This window comes from Chionomys nivalis, chromosome 13, assembly GCF_950005125.1.
Source record: "Chionomys nivalis chromosome 13, mChiNiv1.1, whole genome shotgun sequence".
NCBI classification, from domain to species: domain Eukaryota; kingdom Metazoa; phylum Chordata; class Mammalia; order Rodentia; family Cricetidae; genus Chionomys; species Chionomys nivalis.
Genome location: NC_080098.1, coordinates 18,701,836 through 18,725,083, shown reverse-complemented (window position 1 = coordinate 18,725,083; position 23,248 = coordinate 18,701,836). Strand labels below are relative to the sequence as shown.

Here is a 23,248-nt window from a genome sequence, read left to right as displayed (position 1 = left end):
AAGGACCTACATCTCCACCTCATTGACTTAGGACTTCTGATGGTGTGTGTTTGTGTTGTTGTTGGTGGTGGTAGTGGTGTATGTGTGGTGGTGGTGGTGGTGTGTGTGCATGTGTGTGTGAGTTATTAGGGATTGAACCCTGTCCTCATATATATTAGGCAAGTGTTCTATTACTAAGCTATATACCTTTAGGCTTTGATTTTTTTGAGACAGGATTTTAAAGAACAATTTTTTAAACACACGGGGTCTTTGTGATTTGGTTCAGGCAATTCTCCAACTCAACATTGGCCTCAAAACACCATCTCCCTGCCTTAGCCTCTGTAGTGTTGGGTAGCATTGAAGAACACTGGCTTAAAATGGGACAACTGAAAGCCCAAAGTGCTTTTGTCTCTCTGAACTACAGTTGGCACATCCATAACGTACTGTTTACAATGGCGGGGTCTTACAAAGCTGCTAGGGTTAAAGAAGATGCGTGGGAAGTGGTAAAACAAAACAAAAAACCCTATTTTCTTCCTCTTGTTTGTTTGTTTCAAAAGAAAAATTGGAGATTTGTGGGATTGTCAAAGTAGTTTCATTTTCCTTTTTCTTTTCTTTTTTTTTTCTTTGGTTCTTTGAGACAGGGTTTCTCTGTGTAACAGTCCCTTCCTGGGACTCGCTCTGTAGACCAGGCTGGCTTCAAACTCTGCCTGCCTCTGCCTCCCGAGTGCTGGGATTACAGGCGTGTGCCACCACCGCTTGACTGTCAAATATTCTCAATAATAGAGAAGATGAGGATCTAGAGACACAAAGTCCATATTAATAGATACACAAAAGTTGGTTTTTGTTATCACATGAGGCAGATGAATCTGTCTAGTTTGGGAGGTAGAATATGAGCAAAATCAGACTGACTTACAGCTTCCCCAAACAAAGGTCTGAACACAGCAATATCATTTAACTGATGATCATTTCTCAGTGTGAGGAGGCTTAAATCTTCAATGTATTTAAGGTCAGGCTGGGAAGCTGGCTCAGTGGATAAAGTGCTTGCTGGAAAGTATAAGAGTCCACATTCATCCCACACATAAAAGCCAGGCAGGTACGGTGGCCATCTCTAACTCCAGCACTTAAGAGGCAGAGACAGGGGATCCCCATAGTAAGCTGGGTAGCTAGACTTAGCTGGAATTTGAGAGGTCTAGGTTCAGCAACAGATCCTGCTTCAAGAAATAAAGAGGAACTCAAATGGGGAAGACACTGGACCTCAGCTTGCATGTGCACACACAGATACACACACATACACACACAGGCACACACGCATGCACTTACACACACATGCACACATGCACGCATGCACACCTTTTTCTCTTTCCACTGCAAAACTCAATGAACTTCCCCGCTGCGTAGATAGATAAAGCAGCAGGTGCTCTTCAGATTCCAAAGGTCCAACCTTGGCTGAGATGCTTGCCTGGCTACAGCCTGTGCTGTCCTGATGCTGTGTGAGAACTTTTAGAACAATCTATTGCCTTCTTTGTTGGTTCTGTTTGTTCAGATTGTGGGTTGCATGGCTGGGTCTCCACACTGATTCTACGCTGTTCCCCACCTGACCCTCAGCAGTCTTTCACCAGACTCTCAGGGACTTGCGGTAGTTCAACTGTTCTTATCTTCTGGGGGAGGTGAACAGGAAGTGAAATGGGAAGATCGTTCTAGAAAATTCCTCTCAGACAGCATCAGCACAGCACAGGCTGTAGCCAGGCAAGCATCTCAAGAGACTTTGAACCTTTGGAATCTGAAGATCACCTGCTGCTTTATCTATCTGTGCAGTGGGGGAGTTCATGGAGTTTTGAGATGGGGAGAGAGTAATGTGTGTGTGTGTCTCTTTCTCTCTGTCTCTCAGTTGCTATATTACCTCATTCATGTCTCTGTCTCTGTCTCTGTCTCTCTCTCTCTCTGTGCATGTGTATCTGTGTGTGGTTGAGGTCCAATGTCTTCCCCAGTTGATCTTGGCTTACCTCTCCTACAGAAATCTCCTTTGAAATATTTAAATTCTTGAAATTTAAAAATGAAAACCTTTACATTTAAAACTTTAAAAAATTCTATGTCCTTTGTTTATGGCTAGAGTCCACTAATGAGTGAGTACATACCATATTCATCTTTTTGGTTCTGGGTTATCTCACTCAGAATAATGTTTTCTATTTCTATACATTTGCATGCAAAATTCAAGATGTCATTTTTTTTAACCACTGAGTAGTACTCTAATGTGTATATGTTCCACACTTTCTTTATTTATTCTTCTATTGAGGGGCATCAAGATGAATATGGTATGTACTTTACTCATTAGTGGACTCTAGCCATAAATAAAGGACAATGAGCCTATAGTTTGTGATCCTAGAGAAGATAAATAATAAGGTGAACCAAAAGAAAAACATATATAGATCCTCTCGGAAATTGGAAGCAGACAACATTACCAGGAAAAAGTTGGGAGCATGGGGGTAGAGATGGGGGTGGAGTATGGGGAAGGGGAGAGGGAGAGAGAGAGAAGGGAGAAGAGGAGGATTGGGGAGAGCTTGGGGGAGTTGGATGCTTGAGATGGAGGAGGGGCAGATATAGGAGCAGGGAATAAGATATCTTAATTAAGGGAGCCATTTTAGGGTTGGCAAGAGACTTGGCTCTAGCGGGGATCCCAGGTGTCCATGGGGATGTCCCCAGCTAGGTCCTTGGGCAGTAGAGGAGAGGGTTCCTGAACTGGCCTTGTCTTGTAGTCAGACTGATGACTATCTCGAATATCACCATAGAACCTTCATCCTGCGACAGAAGGAGATAGCGACAGAGACTCACATTGGACTGAGCTCCTAAGGTTCAGTTGAAGAGCAGAAAGAGAGAGAAGATGAGTAGGGAAGTCAGGACTGCGAGGGGTTGGTCAACCCACTGAGACAGTGTTCCTGATCTAATGGGAGATCACCAAAACCACCTGGACTGGAACTGAACAAGCATATGATCAAACCGGACTCTGAATGTGGCTAACAATGGGGGCTGACTGAGAGGCCAATGATAATGGCACTGGGGTTTGTTTCTACTACATGTACTGGCTTTTTGGGATCCTAGTCTGAATGCACACTTTCCTAGGCCTGGATGGAGTGGGGGAGTGAGGAGGACTGGAGGGGGAGGGAGGAGGGTGAGTGAGGGAACAGAAGGGAAATGGGAGGAGGGGAGGAAGTGGAAATTTTGAATGTTCTTGTTTATAAAGCAGTAAAAGTTTGAAAAATTCAAAATAGAAAATGAAAAACCAGGGCTTGGGAGATGGCTCAGTCAATAACCTGATTCCTGTATAAGCATGAGGACCTGAGTCTGGATCCCCAGGACCCTTGTAAAAAACCATATATAATGGTGCGTGTCTGCCACGCCAATGTTCACAGAGGTGAAAGAGTGTGGGGAGAGGTGACAGCCAGTTTAGGTGTGTTGGCGAGCTCCAGGTTCAGTGACAGACTCAGAAACGAAGGTGGAGGAGGGTGGAAGGAGACACTCAACTTTGACCTCTGGCCACTAGCATGTGGCCAATACACAATAACAACACACACACACATGCACATGTGCAGATGAAAAATTCTTGCAGAGGGGTTAATGCTGATCTCTCAGAAAGAGGTTCTAGGTGAGCGACATGGTTACCTGGAGGAACGTGTGGGCCCACAGTCTCGACCTGACTTTCAGGACTGCACTCTCTCCTCCTCCCAGTCGTCCCACTGCACAAGAGATTTGCAAGCACTCAATGTTTGTGCAGTTCTGCAAAATGCAAAGACAGAGACGGAACATCAGTGCCTTGAATGGCAGCTAAAAAACAACACTGACGTGGCCTCCTTTCCTCAGAAGACACTGGCTTGCCTGAAAATCTGATGTATTCCACTTAGTTCAGAGAGAGAACAAATTCATTAAAGCAACTGACACAAAGAACAATTAGCAATGATGCGAAGTTGGTTTCTGGTCAGAGAAAGGTAAAAGTGGATCATAAAATCCCGTTAGATACACGCTTCTCTCGAAGGGCTCCATTTCCTTGTGACAACCAGTGAGCTTTGTTTCATCTTCTCAGAACTCGGGAAGATGTTTCTTAGAGATGAAAGATAAACTGGGAAAACCTGGAAGCCTTTTCAGAGAAAGCCTTTGAGTCCCTGTCACCTCAAAGATTCAAAGTCAATGACTCATTGATAAGCAATTGCTTCACAACATTCTCTCCTCTGTTCAAACCACTTCCTGATTGCTGAGCTGGCGCTTGTACAAGGCCTATGCATTAGGCTGTTGTTAAGCCAGCTATTTACCCGTCTCATACGGGATCCCCTTTTAAATACGAGATACACAATGTGGAAAAAAGGTTCCCCATGAGGACATTCTACCTATCAAATGTATCTTTATTGGATCCCGGTTTCCACAGACTCATTTGTTTGAACACTTGCTGTCCAGCAGGTGGCGCTGTCTGGGGAGGCTGTGGAGTCTAGCAGGAAGGACCTGGTTGCAAGGAGGTCACTCACTAATGGTGTACTTTTAAGCTTATACCTGCTTCTGGTTCCAACATTCACTGTCTACTAACTGACTGGTTATGTATGTGGTCTTGCTTCTATGCACCCCCAAGGCCCAGACAGAACTTCTCCTGGTATTATGCCTTCCCTAGGACAAGCGGAAACCTCTCAGAAACTGCGCTCAAATAAACCTTCCCCATTTCACTTGCTTTGCAAGGTGCTTTGATCACAGTGATGGCAAAGATGACTAATAACCGGGTGTGGGAATACATGGACACCGCAAGTCTGTTTTTCACGTGCCCTTGCAGACCGATGCCTCCTTAATTGGGCTGGAGATATGATTAAAGAAGTAGCCCTGAAAGAGTGGAGGCTATTACAGAGGAGAGCAGGAGGTTGGAGATGGAACCCGCAGGTACTGAGTGGGAAGAAGAGTGGTCCATAAAAATCCTCAGGAGGGGTCAGCGAGGGTAGGAAGACAGCCGGGAGAGGACATATAGGGAGAGGCAAGGAAAGGGCTGTAGTTGTTTCATCAGGTGCAGAAATGAAATGAAGAAAGACACGGGCGTTGTAAGTTGAGTCTGTAAAGAGAACAGAGACAAGTTTGGAGAGGGAGGTAATCCTGACCGAAGCAACGGGCGACCGAGGTGAGGGAGGCGAGGATGGCTGTCGGTGGGAGAAGAATTAAGTTTCCGTGTTGGAGACGCACATTTTAAAAAATGCAAACTGGAAACCGTGATGCCAGCACAGGACATTGGCATGCTACACTTACAAATTCCTAATCAGGAATGGGATTCCGTACTTGGTTTTAAGCAAACAAAAACCGTAGGAGGTCTTCTTTAGCTTTTGATTTTAGAGTAAACTTTGTATAATCATCCTCCCCTCGGAGTTGTCTTGATTCAAGGACATGGGTGGGTGTTGCATGGCTTGTAGTGTTTGAGCCAATAAGAGAAAAGAAGAATGTAATGTGAGTTTGAAATCAGATGCAGAGACTAATGACTGTCTTGGCAATCATTTGCAAGTAAAAGGCTCCTATGATATTTAGAGGTTGAAATTTATGTTAAAATATTTAATGAGAAATAGCAGAAGAGAAGAAACTGGACCTACAGCACAAGTGCATAAAATTTCAAGAGAATACCATTTACAGAGCTCCAGTGCTCTTCTGCTCAAGATTCATGTGCAAAGTACCATTTATAAGAGGAATCTGAATCCTGTTCTTGCAAATGTTTAGTTCTGCAGAAGTTTGGACATTGGTTTTTCAATGGGCTCTTACCATTTTTACTGTATACAGTAGGATTCTATTGATGTCAACTTTTATTGACAACATATACAGTTTTATTTTTCTAAAATAAATTTATTCTAAAAAGGACAATATGAATTGCCTACTCTAACATTTTGAAGTCGTTGTACAGTCTTACAAATGTACAGGCCCTTGACTCATAATCTGCTGATTATTGTAGCTTTATCTCTTCTTACGAATGATATTGGAGATAAATTCCCTTGGGGTTTTCATTTCCATGCTTTCATTTTTCTGTTAAGAAGAAACAAGTGGATGGACATTAGGAATTAAGACATAATTGTGTGTGTTCCTATGTGTGCTGCTGCTGCTGTGTGTACAAGCACACAAACACATGTGTACATATGCTTCTGCAGGCCAGAGGCTACCTGGGGTATTATTCCTCAGGCACTGTCCACCTTCTATGCTGAGACAGTGTCTTTCACTGTCCTGAAACTTGCCAAAGATGCTATACTGGCCAGTGAGCCCAGGGCACCCAACCTGTTGGTCTTCTCAGCACTGGGATCAAATGCACACCACCACACTCAGCTATTTTACATGGGCTCTAGGGAACAAACTCAGGTGCTTATGTTTGCCAGGAACCCCCTTTTCAGAACGAGCCATCTCCCCAGCCCTAAGATACAGTTACAAAAGCCTCTTTCATCATTTTAGGAGCCCAGGCCAGTTGTGCAATCAGTGCCGCTGGAGTTATCACCTCAAACTGGAACTCTACTTCCTTAAGCCTTTGCCTCATTAATACACAACCAGAATTTGTATCTATGTCACCCAATCATCCTGTTATGAAGCTCTTGACTACTACTATGGATATGTTCTAGAATATTAGTGCTGTCATTGGGGATGACATTGTTCTACTTTATTGGACTGAAATAAGTAGTTAGGATTATCAGGCTTTTACATATATTTTCTTCTGCCTTAACAATTACAGTCAGTTCATGTAGTGGCATTTCATTTGTTTTTTAATAAATAAAGCTTGCCTGAAGATCAGAAAAGTAAAACAGCCAGACTGGTCAGTCTTAGACAGTAGGCATCAATGACATACACCTTTAATCTCAGTAGCCACAATGACACACACTACCACCATTATGTGTGCCCCAGCACATGGGGCCAAGGGACCGTGTGATGAACTAAATCACTCACTGTGAGCTAAAATGAAACCTCCACTAAGTCGCTATGTCTTGTATTTGTCACGGCAGAGAGAAAAGCCACATTTGCCATTGCTTCCCTTTCAACTACGCAAATGCTAAACTCAGAGGTTCAGGACCTTGGACATCCTTGCTCTTTGAATTATGTCACTTTTATGACTGGCTGGGACAGTGGGGCTCACTGAAATATTGCCAGAATGGGCATTGTATTTTGAATTCAGGGAGAGTGGTAGCTGGTGAATTTGATCAGCACTCAGTAAGCTATCTTTTAATCTGTGCAGTAGATATTTTTTTTTTTTTTATAGTTGGATAGAGAGTTAAGAGGTCTAAGGGCCATAGGGGAGGAACAGGAGTTAGTGGACTGGCATTCTAAGAGCATTTGAGATATAACTCCAAAAGCTATCACCATTTAGTTCAGTGAATTCATACCTGAGTCGTTTGTTCACACGGTCACTGAGCCCATAAGCTGGGCACTGAGCTGTGCCCAGGGAAGCAGTGCAGGGAACACCATGCATATTCTCATCTGAGGGATTTTAGATAGGGTGAGCTAGTAAGGAAGCAGGCCTGAGAGTCAGAGCACTGTAGTGCCCAGAGGAGTCTCAGAATCACTCTGCGTTCCTGGGAGAAGGCCAACAGTTTGGGCTTACGAGTTTCCCAGCTCCCCACCTAGCCAGGGCAGTGACCGCTGCTCCCATGGGAATAGCTGTAGAGCTGCCCTCGGCTCAGAGTTCTAGCTTTCTCTTCCTTCTATCATCCTTTACTTGGTCCTGAAGCTTCCCGATGAAGGCCCCTCTCTTTTCTGTTTGTGACTTTGGATTGGTAACTTGAGGCTGTGGCTTTGGTTTGGATAATGAGTATCAGGAAGGGCTTCTTCAGTGCAAGTATGGGGCAAGAACCATCTTTCCGGGCAGCCTTTGCTCTATGTGAGGCACAGTGTTCTCAACCTGTTCCCACCCCCAGTCCCTGGGTATGCTTGGAAAGAGGATGGGACGTCTGGCAGTCTCTGACTTCGCAGAATTTGAGGCTGTGCCCATAACTGAGTCCTTATGGCTGTAGTCGGTGAAATGCTGATGGATTGGAAGTCAACGCTTGCTTTGTGCCTTTGCTACATGGTCAGGAAAAGATGAGCATTCATGTGAGGAGAGACAGAGGAGATAAGATCCTGATCAGCATTGGGATGAGTAAGGGCCTTGCATAAAAATACCAATTCATGCTGATGGTTCTGCAAAGTCCAACTAAGATCAAGCTAGACCCTCCAGAGGCCCTCAGTGCCAAGACCCCTATATTTCAGCCCAGAAAACCTGAACACATTAGTTTATCTATAAGGTTTTATTTTATGCTAACTAATGCACAGTAATACAGTGAAACAGAGTTCCTAATAACGTTTTTTCTCCGCACCCTTTTGCTTTCCCAAAGCTGATGTGTACTCACTGAACATGTTAATGTTTGCCCTGTGATGTTTTATACATGCTGACATCACACTTTGCTCTCAGCTGTCTATCAGCTACCCTCTCTTACTCTCTTCCCTATCCACCCCCTTATTTCATCACCCTCTTCCAGGAGTCTCTCTATTACTTTAATTCTGGGTCTTTTGATAGGTCCTCATGTAACCTAGGCTGGCCTTCGACTTGCTGTGTAGACAAAGATGACCTGCTCCTGATCTCTCTGCCTCTCCCTCCCAAGTGTTGGGTCATAGCCGTGTACCATCCAAGTCCCTGGGTGTGTTTGCTGCCTTGCTAAGATGATCATGGGATTTCTGATGATCTTTTATGTTTATATTCTGCATTCCAGATATTGAAAGCTATGTGATTCTTATTTTCTGTATGACTTATTTAACTTAATGTGATGTCCTTTAGCTCCATTAATTTTCCTGCAGATGGCTCGTTTTCCTTCTTTCTCGAGGTGTTTCAGCGCTCCACTGCCCATGTCTGTCGCATTTCTTCCATCTGTTCATGTGTTGACAGCACCTAGGCTGAATCGTGCTTCTTCGTAAGTTCTGCCTCTGTACACACGGAGGTATGCACGAATCACAAGCCGACTTGGTTTCCCTGAGCACACGGTGCTTGCCTCTTTCAGACAAGCCACGCCCCATAAGATTCAGGGACAGGTGTGATGCCGTAGGGACATACTGGGTCTATGGGGCTCTCGGTGCTCATCTCAACTGCCCCTCTCAGGGCCTCTGAGTGGGCTAATAACTGAAACTTGATGGTTGTAAATTGATTTTCAGAAGTTAACCTCCAAATAGTGGGATTCAGTATGCCATTGTCTTATGCGGATATCACGGTTCCTGCCCTTCCTCCCGCCCTATTCTTTTTGTTCTTGGAATGGATTCACAGTCACACTTAGTGTCCACCTCTGTTTCTCTGAAGTGGTCTCATGGTGGATTTAGAAGAATATAAAGGTTATATTGCAAACACTCCTTAATCTTTACAAAAGAATCACTTTCATTTTTCACAATACAAGCTGCCCAAAGCTGTTGGGTGTGTCTGAGCATTGAGGAAAACTAAAAACAAGAGTTAAAGTTAAAACCACCTGCGTCTGGGAATTCTGTCTAATCCAATATTTTCCCTCAGTCCTGTGCACAAGGAAACTCACCAGGATTTTTGCAGGGCTCTGTCTGTGGAGCTGGACCACTGGTACATCCCTCTTCCTGACAAGATGAGGAATTGTAGCGTTTCTCAAGAAGGCGCTGAGCTCGGGGGTGTCCTCTGGGGAGGCAGCCGGCTGCAGAGAGAAAGCAGGCATCACCACACACAGCTGCATTCACAGATTCTACCATTTTCCTTCACCTCAGAGCCCGGGCAATCGGATTCACAAAGGTTGGGCTTTACATCAGCACAATCAACACCAAAATGACTCATGATGACGAGGAACAAGACTGTCCTCTCTTTGGTTACAGGAATCCATGAAGCGCGGGAACACACATTTTTGGGAAATTTATCTTGCAAGGATAAATTTGAAGAAGAAATAATTTCCCCAGAAGGGCAGAAACCAAGAAGTCGACTGACGCTCCAGACATCAGTTACCCTCACTGTTTTCCCCTTGTGAGGGAGGGGCCTGGCTAAACGAAGGCAAGTTCTGTGTGGAAAGATAAACCCTGAGGCGTCTAGAAAGGGTTGGAGTTAGCCTGCTGTCTTCATGACTGCGACCCTGTTCCCTTGCTCGTGAGAAGCGCCCCTGAGAGGAGACTTGTGTCCCAATGCACGCACTGCTATATGACAGCTCACGTTCCACTCTTCGTTTTTATTCCAGAACAGTGTTCCTGCTGAGCACAACTTCTGGCTGAAAACACACTTTGGGATTCCAAATTGTGTGTGAACTCCTGCCCCCCAATATCCTAGTGACATCATTTGCTTGCAGATCTGCCTAACTTGCGGCTCACAGGGCATAAGCAGCAGGGGAAAACTATGAATGAGGCGCAATACAAAGTAGTGAATGTACTACTTTGTATTAATAAATTAATAATGTAATAATAAACATGAGATTGTTCATTATTACTATTTTATTTGCTCGGTTCTCAAGTATAAACTTTGTGGAGACTCAGCGTTGTGCCGCAGTGACAAAGTTCAGACTACCTGTGAGCAACTGAGTGCAGAAACCTGCCTCCCACTTCCACCCTGAAGCTTGAGCCGTCCTTTGCTTGGTTTGTCTACACATAACGGGAGCAGCACGATTACACTCGTGTCCGGGGTGAAGAAAGAAATCCCAGCATCACAGATGTGGAATGTACCACAGAAGGTAAAACAGTGATGATCAGTGTTTCCAAAGGCTTGGAAGAATCTACCAGACGGACAAAGGGATGGAATCCAGACACTTCAGGGTGACGAGGGTCATGACATGCTGGATCTTGCTCTCGTTGGCTTCCCCAGATTCATCACGCCAAGAGGCCTTTGACTCTCTGGTTTCCCTTCCTGAGCTGTCACGAAGCTCTGGGCTTCTATTTCATGTGGCGCTTGATCTCTGTGGTCTGTAAGTAACTATCAGGCCCATCCACACTTGCCACCGACTGGTCTCAGCGACGCAATAAATATAAAGTAAGAAACAGAGAGTTACATGGTCTTTCCCAGGAAACACCAGAAAACAAGCAGAGGGAGATCTAACAAGGAAAACTTGGGGAGATTGGGGTGGGGAGGAAGCCCATTAGGAATGAAAAGGCAAATTTTCAAAAACAAAGGACTCTCAGTGTCACCCAGATCTTGCAGAGGAGGGAAACCTGGTGAGGGACATAAGTATTGACTGGATATGTCCGCTAGGAACTGTGGTCCTTTCCTGAGTGGGAGATTCCTTGGGTGAAAATTGAATCATGATCACTTAAGAGGGTTTGGATAAGTAACAATTGTTTAGAAGAGCATCAAATGAAGTCCCTTGGTCATTCTCATGTTAAAGCAGTCTCTTTCCATGTCAAAGTCAGTATAGACAGTTTCAGTTAGCCAGGGCTGTATTGTGAGGTCCTACCCCCCGCCCCACACACACCCAAATGAAGCGACCAAGTAATCAAATAAAAACTAGTTTTTAGAGGTTTAGAGTTGGGATGAACTTTTCTTAAGTGGGTAGGCAAAGTCCACTCTTGAAAAGGATGCAGGTTGAATTATTTGGTTTACTTTTTATTTTAATGCAGAAGAAATTCTGAGGCTTATAAGGTTCAAGGGAGGGAAGGTAGAGGAGAAGAAGGTGAAGACAGGAAATGGGGACATTTGATGTAGAAAAATTAAGCCTGGAGCAGCAGAAGGGAATAGCTTTTCTCCAAAAGCGTTGCAGAGAGAAGTTGAAGATGAGAAAGAATATTAGATGTTCGTATTGTGGGCTGGATTTTGTGATGTGGAAACTGATCATTTGAAGACACGCTTGTCTTCAGGACAATAGCAATGTGATGGGAACTGGAGAGGCAGTTCAGAGAGTGCAGCAGAGGCTTGGAGTAGTTAATATAGAGACTGAGGAGGGCAGGACCTCCTTGTGACAAGGGCGAACCCACGGATACTTCCAACCACTGGGATATAATGGGACCACCAGCTAAAAGTGAAGAAGCTGGGCTATAAAAGTACATCTCACTGGGACTTCCAGGGCAGTCACTTGGAAACTTTGGAAGTTTCTAAAAGAACGTCCAGGTAAATCACCTTGCATTCTCAGCATGACCAGAAAGAAAGTTTGGCCAAAGGTAGCTTTAAGAGTGGGCTGGGCTGAACTGGGCTGAACTGGGCTGAATGCTTCAGAGAAAGCATGCATATTAAGAGAGGAAGGTTCATTGGAGAGAGACGGTGAGACCATTATATGAATAGAATGGATGAAGAACAGGATGCTGAGTGTGATGGAGGTAAAGTATCTAGAGAACAATGGCCGAAGTCCTAGGATTGTGAGCTGCTGGATGGAGAGGGGTGAGAACTCAAAGAAGTGTCAGCTTCAGGGATGCTAGGATTTCCCAGGACAATGACAGAGCCTGGTCTTGCCAGGAGGATAAACAAAGGAATTATTCACAAATGCTCATAAATGGAGTATCTGGTAGAAAAGTGTTTATAGCCCAAGATTTAAAAAACTGAGCTTCGATAGACAGTTAAGAATTGTGTAAATCCCTAGTTCCTCGTATGTTTTCTATTACATTTCTGTATGTGTCTGCTGCCATGGACTTCAGATTTACTATGCGCAACTTCTCTTTCTTTTCTTATCCTTTGAGATGGGGGTCTCATTATGAAGTGTAGGCTAACCTTAAACTTGTTATCTACTGCTCTGGCCTCTAGAAGTAAACTAATGTACAGAGTGGAAGTACTGGAAAAATTGGGTCATGATTAGTGTGTGTGTGTATGTGTGTGTAAGTCATATATGGGTGAGAGTTGCAAGTGTGTGTGAACATACACACAGTTGCTAGAGCACTGTTTTGGCTATTGTTTCTCAAGTGGCATCCACTTTGGGGTTTCCTGGGTTTTTCTGTTTGCTTTGAGACCCAGTCTCTTATTGACCTGGAACTTTCCAGCAGGCTATGCTGGCAGTCCAGAAAATCCTGGGGATTTGCCTGGCTCTGTCTCTGGGTGATTTCTTTACATAGGTTCTTGGGGTTAAACTCATGTCTTTATGTTTGCATGGTGAGTATTTTGCCAACTGTGCCATTTCCCTAGTCACTAGTTGTGATTTTCTAGTCTCAAATTATAACTTATAATTATTATCAGTATTAATAAAACAAAGGCCCCAGACCAGGAACTCTTTGTGTGGTTTCATCAGATGCGGCTTATGTGGAAATAAAGAACATATGTGCTGGGGTCCATTATAATTTGTCAGTATTAATACACGGTCTCTGGATAAGCATAGGTTCTCCAACTATCCAGAAAACAGGGCCCCCACACAACAGGTGTCAACAGAACATGCCCCTTTCATTTCATACCACTGGTTAGAAGATAGAAAAAGCATCTCTGTTGAGCACCGTAGTCAACGGGTCTTCAAATAGCTTACAAGCCGAGTTCCTCAAATGGCATTCCAGAAATTATTTCACAAAACAAAACATAACAAAGGGGGAAAAGTTATCCAAGAAATGTAAACAACAATTCCCATCCATTTTCTTGATGGATGGTGGAGTCCCTTTCCCAGTTGGCCATGGTCGCACAGACTGAATGTTTCCTCAGCCGGAGATGAGTGGAGGTAAGGGAGGCTGGACTCAGAGTCCTCGGGCGAGGCAGACATGCTGTCAAGAGCAAATTGGTTCAATGCCATGAGAAGCTGTAAATAAACACTCAAGTAGCTCCCCAAGAACAAACAACTTCCTTCTGCAACAAGGAAATAATTGTTAGTAAATACGCTTCTTTCTGCAGCTGCTACTCAGAATTTGACCTCAACAAGACTTTTTCATTTTCATAGTTTCCCCCCAAACTCCTCACTCTGGTGTAGCTTAAATTTATGGATTAAAGGAACAATATGTAGCCAGAATGTGCAGTACAGTTGGGAAAGATGGTCTTTGAGGAAAGAAGTTGGGTGAAATGAGACTGGTGGCCCTGAGAATCCATAGTTAAGTCTTGTATCTCATCTTTTTCTTGTTTGTAGTGTCTTTGGAGCCCAGGTATTCCCAGTATACACGAAAGAACAGACTATACTCAGGGACTATAATTATATCTAAGTGGAGGCAAGCCTAGAGGGCCAATGTACCCTGCAATTAAGACATACATGTTAAGGGTTGTGGGCAGAACGAAAACCCTGCTTTTTTCTTCCCGAGTTATGCAGTCTAAATACAAGAATCAGTGTACCCCATTGATGGTGCTGAAGCTTCCTTAGCCTTTGGATGTGGTGTTTTTCCATTGTATAATATCTATGGGTTTGCAGAGATTGATGTGATATGTGCATGTAGGCGGAAGTCAATGGACTTCCTTAGCTGTCATTCTTCAGAATGAAGAAGATCAACAGCAAGCACAGATGGTAACTATAGCATCGTAACTGGAAAAGAAAACCAGAGCCAGGTGGGCTGTCTTGCTCAGACCTTCTAAAACCGTGGATGGCTAGGATATTTTCTCAAAGGAGGAGGGGGAGCATGTAGTTGACACCTGACTATGATAGGGGCAAGTCACAGGCATTGTGGGTGCTTCAGCTATGATATAAACTGTGGCTGTGAACATTCCAGCCCTTTAAAAGGATTCCAAAGGGCCTGAAAAGAAATTGGTATGTAATGACAAAGACAGGTGAATTCTTCTTCTTTTCCATGTCTTCGTTTGAAAGGTGTATTTTAGGTGAGGGCCTCGGGGTGACTGAGCTAGGGCTGTTGTTTTGGAGCTGACAGGCATCCCCTGGTTTGGAATTGACGAGAAACAGTAGACAGAGGCAGTTAATGACAAGAAAGTACTCTTAGGGATAAGACAAACTATGCAAATTTGCCAAGCCACTGTCTGCTGGCCACTTGAGTCTAGAAAACTATTTGCAGGGCTATAATCCTTGACAGATGAATGGGTTCTGGGTTTTTGCCATTCCTGTTTGTATGATCTGGTTGCAATTTGGACTTCCTGTGAGATCAGTCTTGCTGAAACAAGGAGAGATTCAGAGGCAACCTCCTTACATTTCCAAGGACAATGCATACATGGGACTCTCGTGCTTCTTGGTCTTTGTACCTGAGGATCCTTCTTTTGTTGAAGTTATCCCTGGAAGGTGTTCTGGGTTCTACTGTAGATCGGCTCTGAGCTTCTTCGCCTTTCTCGCTACTCACAGTCTCCAATTCTTCAGCCTTCTTCCTCACCAGCTCACAGCTGAGCTGTTTGTTACAAAATCTTGCCCATTGAAAAACTCAAAATCCTTTATTCTTCGTGAAACTCAAGGTTCTTTGGTTGGGTTTACTGTTTCAACCTCATCTTATCTAAAGATCATAGCATGTTTGAAAGGCTATTCAAACCCCTGGATAAAGTCCACCAAAATAACAAAATTGGTAGTTTGAAAAAAAATCATTTTACCATCTTTAGTATAGCTGAGAAACATTTTATTCAACTTTAAAATCTTATTCCAAGAAGGATCTGGAACAAATTAGATTTAATGGATTGGTCTGAATGCTGCAGACAGTTGAATGTTTCAGAATGTTTTAGATGGTGGAGAGAGGAGAAACTGCTACATTAAATCCTTTCCTTCAGACCTAGACCATGAACTGTGTAGGCAGAACTTCACGGATCTTTGATCCTCCTTCTGGGATCTAAAAGACAGGTAACCAAACCCCAAGAGGTTGAGAGCATCGCTACATAACACAGCCCCAACCTTTGGATTGGGAGGCCAATGTGCAAGTAGAACGAATGAGTCTAACCCACTTTTACTGCTCTCTGCTGACCTCAGCCGGGCATTGGCTTCCTTGAGTGACAAACAGGGGCTGTGTCGCTCTGTCTTCTTCTCTCCACATTTCTACTTCTCCTCAGACTCTGATGTCTCACAGGCCAAGCTGAATGAATCTCCATGAAGCTTAGGGTGATGTGGGAAAATTAAAAATAATTCCCTGTTGTCTAGTGGCATCTATGTATGGCCACCCTTGTCCCATCCCATCTTGGATGCTGATGCTCTGTGGTTGAGCAGCAAGGGAGGTGAATGTGGGTGAGATCGTTTGGTCATTACTGCCTAAAGCCGGCGTCGGTTAGAATCATCATGCCGGCAGCTTTATAAAGGCACTTGGTGTTCCCTCCTCGAACTTGGGGGGAGCATCGGAGTAACTTGATAGAATAACCAGTTCCTACTGTGCAAACTGAGCCCTGTTAAGGTCAGACTTACTGGACCTTGGTGTGCATGTGAGAAGCCTTTCGGGCTTTTGTTGGATTTGGAACACATCTTTGTTTGCACACAGGTCAAATTTCAGAGGGTTTGGGGAGATAGTTGGCAATAAGAAAGCATTTCTCTTGAAAAATCATGTTTTAAATGGTAGCTCAGTTCTCAAGCCAGTCCACAAAAAAATAAAAGTCCCAGGGAAAAAACCTACTTAAGCTTCAATATGGTTTTTATGCCATAAAGCTCTATATTTGCAATAAAAATAGCAATATCCAGGACAATGGTCATATGAGTGATTATAAAAAATAGAAAAAATATTTGTTTATTCTGTGATAGTGAGTATTTGGGTAGAGAAATGGGCAAGTGTGCCTATGTTTGGTAGACTCTAAGGGGATAGCGACATCATTTCAAAGGCTTTATAGTTGGTGGCTCTGGTTTCCTGAAGTGGGTGGCCTAGAAAATGCTTCTCAAAAACTCTGGATGGTTTCTTTTCCATGAGTATGTGAGAGGAGCAGGCATGGTGAGGCCCCCTATAATTCAAGAACTCATTAGCCCGAGTCTGGAGAATGGAGAGTTTGAGGCCAACTTGGGCTGCACAGTGAGAACTTGTGTCAAAAAAGAACAGAAGAACAAAGCAAAGCAAAGTCGGTTAGGAGGCTGTACGGAGACAGCAAAGTCAGAAATCCCTTCAGCCAGAAGTGAGCACAGCCAAGAATTCACATGGGAGAACACGTTGACTCTGAGCACAGAAAGGGGGTGGGGTGGGGTGCTGACTAAAGTGGTCTGAATGGTGGCACAAGATGGACTGCTCAGGAATACAGATGTTTCGGGAGACAGCGTCTGGCACCTTCCTTACTGAAGCATGACAGAGTAGGCTGCAGTTAACGCAGGGACTCTCCGCTGGTCAAAGTGTTCATAATAAATGACCATTGAGTGCTCAGTCCCAAATGGGAATCTGTATCATCAACTGACCCACTTCCGGTCACTTCCTGGCCCACTCCGAGCACCTCCAGGTTTCAGAACTCCTGTAAGATTGCAGAAGAGAGGTGGGAAGGGATGCAGGAGCTGCAGGATGGGAAGGGTGATGTGAAATGATGTCCCTTTGATGTGACAAGGCACGTGCCCTCGTGGGCTCAGTGCAGCGATGGCTGCCTGTACAAGGGCAGGTACTTAAAATTCCATCATGAATGGGGGAGGGGATCATGAGGCTCCACCCTTAGAAGATGAAGTATCGGCAGCTGATGGTTTTGGTTGGGCTGCCATTTCTCTCTGGATGTGTGGTTACTGGGTGACTGCCCCTGCTTTGGTGGGACCCATGCTCATGCGCATAAGGGCAGCACCAATTAGATTCAGCAGGTTTCTTTTCAGAAGGATGCGTGAAGGTACAACGGACAGAGGATCAGTGCATTGTTCTACACTCGTTAGAGAAGCTTCTTTGGCACAAGACGGTTATTAGTACAGAGACCCACAACAGGACAATGTGCAGAGAATGAGAGAATTTGGAGCAGTCAGCCCAAACAGGGATATATTTATCAAATCTCTTCCCTCAAGGCTACAGAAGAACTGGCTGAAAGATTATGAAGGTCAGAGGTGATGGATGGCTCCAAAGAAGCAATATAATCTACACACAGTAGGGCTGGTAAGAACTCTCAGCCTGTGACAGTGTGTACACCACCTGCCCAAACTCAAGCCAGAAAAAAAACAGTGTGAGAAGGGAAAATGGACACAAAGTTTCACCCCTAACCAAGGAACAGTTTGCAATTGATACCTGCTGCTGGGAGAATCAGTCCACTAGCGAAAACTGATTTTCTCTAATGAACACTGGGCATATCACCCACACTCCAGAGCAGGCCACATGCTCAGAAGTAGCTGGCCAACATAAAATAGACCTTGTGGTATTATAGACATGTGCCCCTGGGCCTGGTGCTGTATGTAATACCAGCACTGGGGAGGCAAAGACATAGGTTCCCTGGAATGCATTGGTCAGCCAGGCTAGCTGGATAGGTCAGCTCCAGGTTTAGTGAACATCTGGGATGATAGAGGAAGACACCAGTTCTCTCTCTCTCTCTCTCTCTCTCTCTCTCTCTCTCTCTCACACACACACACACACACACACACACACACTCTTTACACAAACATACACAAAAACAATATAGAAAAGCTATCAATTAGCCTTGCTATTACCATTTTAAGATTTTCAAACCTGTATGTTGAAAAAAAATTGTTGTAATCTGTTTTTCAGTAATTTCTACTCATACTTAATCTAGGGCAAGTTGTTTATCTTGCTGTCAGGGAAGGAATGCCTGCTGAATAAGTTAAAAGCAGTGCCACTAATCTGTTTAATATCTTAGAGAAAACCAATATTCAGGTACTCTAAATTATGAGTGCTACTGGCCTACAACTAAAGATTATCATTTTAATGTCTACTAATAAGAGGGTTTTTTTTTTTGAAATTTCTCTGGGAACATATTAAATGTTGTTAAAGTATACTAAGGAGGCTGGGAAAATGGCTCAGGGGTTAAGAACCCTGGTTGCTCTTCCAAAACAAGTTGGGTTCTGTCCCCAACACCCATCTGGCAGCTCCCAATCATCCCCAGTTCCGATTTCAATGGACCCGATATCCTCTTCTGACCCCCTCAAGCACCCAGTATGCACGTGATACACATATGTATATGCAGACAAAATACTCATATGCATAAAGCAAATCTTTATGTTAAGAACATTTCTACACCTTAGGGATTTGTACATTCCTCTAATTAAGCTATGTTAGGGAGCTGTTATTTCATAATGTCATAAAATCTTATATTTAGTTTTCACAGATTGAAAGCTTTTTTTTTTAAAAGAAGCATAGTTAAGTTGCATTAAAAGAATTTCCTAGCCTTGGGCAGCTTTTTAATGTAAAGCTATTAGCACACTAAGGAATAAGTAGGGAGCAGAGAATGCCAGGTGCTTAGTATACACCGCCACTCAGTTTGCACGAATCTGTCAACATTTAATGCAAGTTATCTGTTAGTGCTGTCCCTGTCACTGAGAGTGATTGTTAAATTGCCACAGTCGAAAAAGAAACCTTACAGTCAGCATAGTGCACATTAAACAAGTTACATAATATATACAAACATATATAAACACTGTCAGACGTAAGCCAAACATTGCACTCTGAGAGTTAGGAGTCTTCTGCTGGAGCATGTGATTCAAGACTGTGTGTGAGATACATTAAACACGGGGCGCACTGTGCGGAGATCTGAGTCACCTAAATAGTATACACTCTCATTTGAAGACAGTATTTTTTAAAAAGCTGGTGTCCCTGAGGACAGAGATCATCGCAATAAAGGGGAAAGAAAGAGGAAATGAGACAAGAATTCCAGGAAGTATTTGAACTAATTTCATGTCCCACAATGGCTTTATTTACCATTGTTCCATAAAGAGGGTGGCTCACCACCCATCGGGTCCCTTACTGCAGAGCCTCCTGTTTTCCTCTTGCCCCTACATACAGAACATGTGGGGGGTGAAAAAGGAAGCCATTCAGAGTGTCAGTGACCCCCAGCCTGTGGCTGGGCCCTGTGGATGGCTAAGATTGTGGTTCAGGAAGTCTGTCCCTGCATCAGAGACACTGGGCCCTTGTAGCTACTAGGAGAAGGTTCTCAAGAGAGGCTGTCTTCTGAGGACAACATCCGATTCACAAAAGTTTTGTTTTTGTTTTCTTGCAAATGTGACATTTTCAAGGGCTTGTGCTACTTCATTCCTTTACTTCCCAGAAGGAACCTGAGCCAGATTTGAACCTTAATCTAGATGGGTTTGCCTTTGGGACAGTGGGGCTCTTTGGTAATGAACGAGTGGCCAGCAGAGCAGCTACCTGGACAGGGGGCAGAAACAGGCTGAGAGGGAGAATCTCAGGCCCAGCCCAGAACCTATTCTTGATGGACTCCCAGGCTCCTTCCAGAACCAGCTTTTGAATAAAGCCCTGGGCCCTGCTCTTACCGAGCCTCCTTATAGACCCTCAGGTCAGGCCCTATCAGCTTTTTCTAGACCCCCAGGTTTTCCTTTGACCCTGCCTTCCAACACACCTCTAAGAACACTTTCTGCTTCTGCTTCTAATAGACTTCTCAGGCCCTGCCCTAACTCTGCATTCCAATAGGCCAAGGTCCTTCCTTGGCCCTGTAAGTGCCATAGACACTGGTCCTGCACTGGCCATACTTGTTCCTAGACCCCCAGAAGGTTTTCAAGCCTGCACTGCACTGCTTTGGGCTTCTCTATAAGCTTTCACTACCATGGGAGCCCTGAACATTCCAATCTAGGGGTTCTCAGCGCAGGGAGACAGCTTTTGGCAAATTCTCACATTTTACCACTTGCTATTGACAACAGCTGCGAGAACCCATCTTGGCAAAGATCCTCATGTCTTTGGGCAACATCCCAAAGAAGACTTTTAAAAATAGCATTTTATACTAACTCTCCCAAATGCGACATACCTAATTATGATTTTGGTTTGGTTGTGCTATTGATGAAACGGTCTATAAAAGGTGATCATTGAAAAAGGTTCAGTAGTTGACAGGTTGCTAGGAGCAGTAAACGTTTGTTCAGGTTGAGACTTTACACTAGGTTTAAAACCAAGAGAAAAGTTCTGCTCAGCGATCACGGAAGCAAGCTAAGTTGAGCCACTGCTTAGACCACGCTCCTACCTTTATATCCTGTGGGTTGATCTCAGGATTTGTTTGACATCGCAGAGGCCCCAGAGTTTGAAGATGAAAAATATAGAGGAGAAACTCATCTCGTGCCGAGAATGGCCACCCCACTTCCAGAATGGTGTCACTGATGGTGCTGGGCCCGATATTGTGCAGCTGCAAGAAGGTGACACATTAGGAGATGTGGTCCAACTCTGTCTCTCACGGGTCTGTTTGGAAAAGCGCATGTCGTTGGTGTCGGCTATGGTAGTAGAACACAGAGTCCCCCCAGGCAGGAGGAGCTCTGAAATCACAGTACGTAGATATTCAGGGGAGAGCATGAAGCTCTGAGCTTGTGTTTCCTCAAGACCAGGAGATGGAGCAATTCTTATCAGAAAGGCTTGGGACCAGAAGTATTTTAAGCTTCAGAATACCCAGGGATGGGACCCAATTGCAATCACAAAATTCACTGATATTTCAGACACACCTTATTATGCTTGAAGGCAACTTTTTAGATCTTTTTTACTTATTTAAGTGTATTTGGGCGTGTGCAGCCGCCTGTGCACACATGTGCCTGTGGAGGCCTGAGGTTGGCATCAGCTGTCTTCCTGAACTGCTTCACACGTATGTATTGAGATAGTGTCTCTTACTTGGACTCAGGGCTCACTGCTACAGGGCTGGACATAGCTGTTCAGCTTGCTCCAGGGATCTCCTGTCTTTGCTTCCTAAACGCTTGGATGACAAGCAGGCTGCCACACCCACATGGCAAGGGTCTTACCCACTGAGCCAACTGCCCAGCCCATTGTATTTTTAACGTGTTTGTGTTTTGGCTACGGTCTGTCCCACGAGGCCAGGTATGGTATTTTCTTCTTGGAGCTGGTATCAAAACAATTGGACTTTGTAGTACATTCCAATGTTTTTCAGATTAGAGAGGCCCCATCTGTACTCTGTCTGTGCAATCACTGCTATGCTTACCTTGAATTTATGTAAATTTAACGGTAGCACTAGAAATGAAATTTTAATTATAGGCTTCCAAAATATAGTCATCCTTTCTTTACATTTGGAATTGGCCTCCTCCTGCCTGACTACTGGCTTGTCAATTGCAACCATATGGGATGCACTCTCTTTCACCCTCTGGGAAAAGGGCCATCCATCAAGCACCAAAGCCGGTCTGTGCGCCTTACAATTCTCTGCCAGTGAGTGTTTCAAAGCTGATGTGCTGTCATTAGCCAATCCCAGAGAAAGGAAGGCCACATCTCATGAAGACGAACATTTTAAACACATGACTTCTGCTCAGAGGACACAGAAGCCATTCTCCTGCAAACACTTAGCACATTGGAAGGAATTATGAGTTTACAAATTCTCTTCAAAATTAGTAGAGATCTTTGTGTCCCCCCACCCCCGCCGTTCTGACAATTACCATCAGAATCTATGAAGCAGTGTGGTTTCAGTTTTTATTTGATGGCCTGTGTAATTCACAGCATTAAAGGAGCATGACATCCACTGACATAGCATGCTATGAGACCTGAGATTAGTGTGTAAGAAATACTTGGGGACTGGGAGGAGGGATGGGGCATCCTGGTGCCTGCTTTAAACTTTCATGATGTTTATGCTAATCCCAGAAGCAGAACTGCACATAAATGATTGAATCTGAGCATTTTTTTCCCAAGCTTTGAAGTTTTACCATTCCTAAGAGGAAATTGACTCCCACAATTTCATAATGATTCAACAGCTTGCTATTGTCCCTGTGAAGTTCTTGACCCGAGTGACAATGGGAAAGGTGTCAGGGTCCAGCTTCGAGAGGGTTTGCACATTCCAGGGTAGAGGTGTGTGGGGTTAGACATATTAGGTAGGAAGAACAGAGATATGAAAGAAAAGGAACAAAGACATAGACTAGAACCTGTCTATGAACTAGAACTGGAGGGCAATCCAGTGAATACTGAATTTCACTTCATTTATTTTTCATATGCTTATATACCCCAATCCAAAAGGAGAAAGGCAAAATGACTGTTTTAACATGATTCAAAGAACAACAGGGCAATTACTTGCTTCGATATGTGAAACATCAAGTCACTATATTCTGAGTTAAGCATTTTGTTGTTAAGGCAGGATGCGCAGTGACTACGCCTTAGACCAAGCAACTGGTAGGCAGTCTCTCCTTGGGTCAAACCATCTGTCACATCCTTGAAGGAGCAGGAATAGGCTTCAATTCTCTGCCCTTTGGTCAGGGTGGAAGGGATTCACTTCTGTGGGTCAACTCAATATCCAAAACACAATTAAGCACACCCTAGATCAAGATATTTTTTGTAGCCACACCTTAAGTCAGACCTCTTGTCAGTAACCTTGAAAGAGCCAGAATAGGCTTAAATTCTCTGCTCTTCAGTCAAGGTAGACAGGACCCATTTCTGTGGCCCTACAGACAGGCTGCCTTTTTGTTATCAGAAGAACCTAAGTTCAGGCCAGGGCTTCTGAAGG

General features: G+C 44.2%; 1 protein-coding gene across 2 annotated transcripts in view; it reads right to left on the bottom strand.

Annotated features, from left to right (window-relative positions):
- Positions 1-23,248, bottom strand: part of Itga8 (integrin subunit alpha 8) — a 179,736-nt gene that overhangs the window by 22,553 nt on the left and 133,935 nt on the right. Inside the window, exons 25-27 of one of the 2 annotated variants that reach the window (XM_057787446.1) lie at positions 20,792-20,950; positions 9,510-9,638; positions 3,637-3,750 (exon numbers count right to left, since the gene is read on the bottom strand). In XM_057787446.1, coding sequence (XP_057643429.1) covers positions 3,637-3,750; positions 9,510-9,638; positions 20,792-20,950 — 402 coding nt within the window. Of the gene's footprint in view, positions 1-3,636; positions 3,751-9,509; positions 9,639-20,791; positions 20,951-23,248 lie in introns of those variants that run through there. The other variant, XR_009058197.1, reaches the window with a different exon arrangement.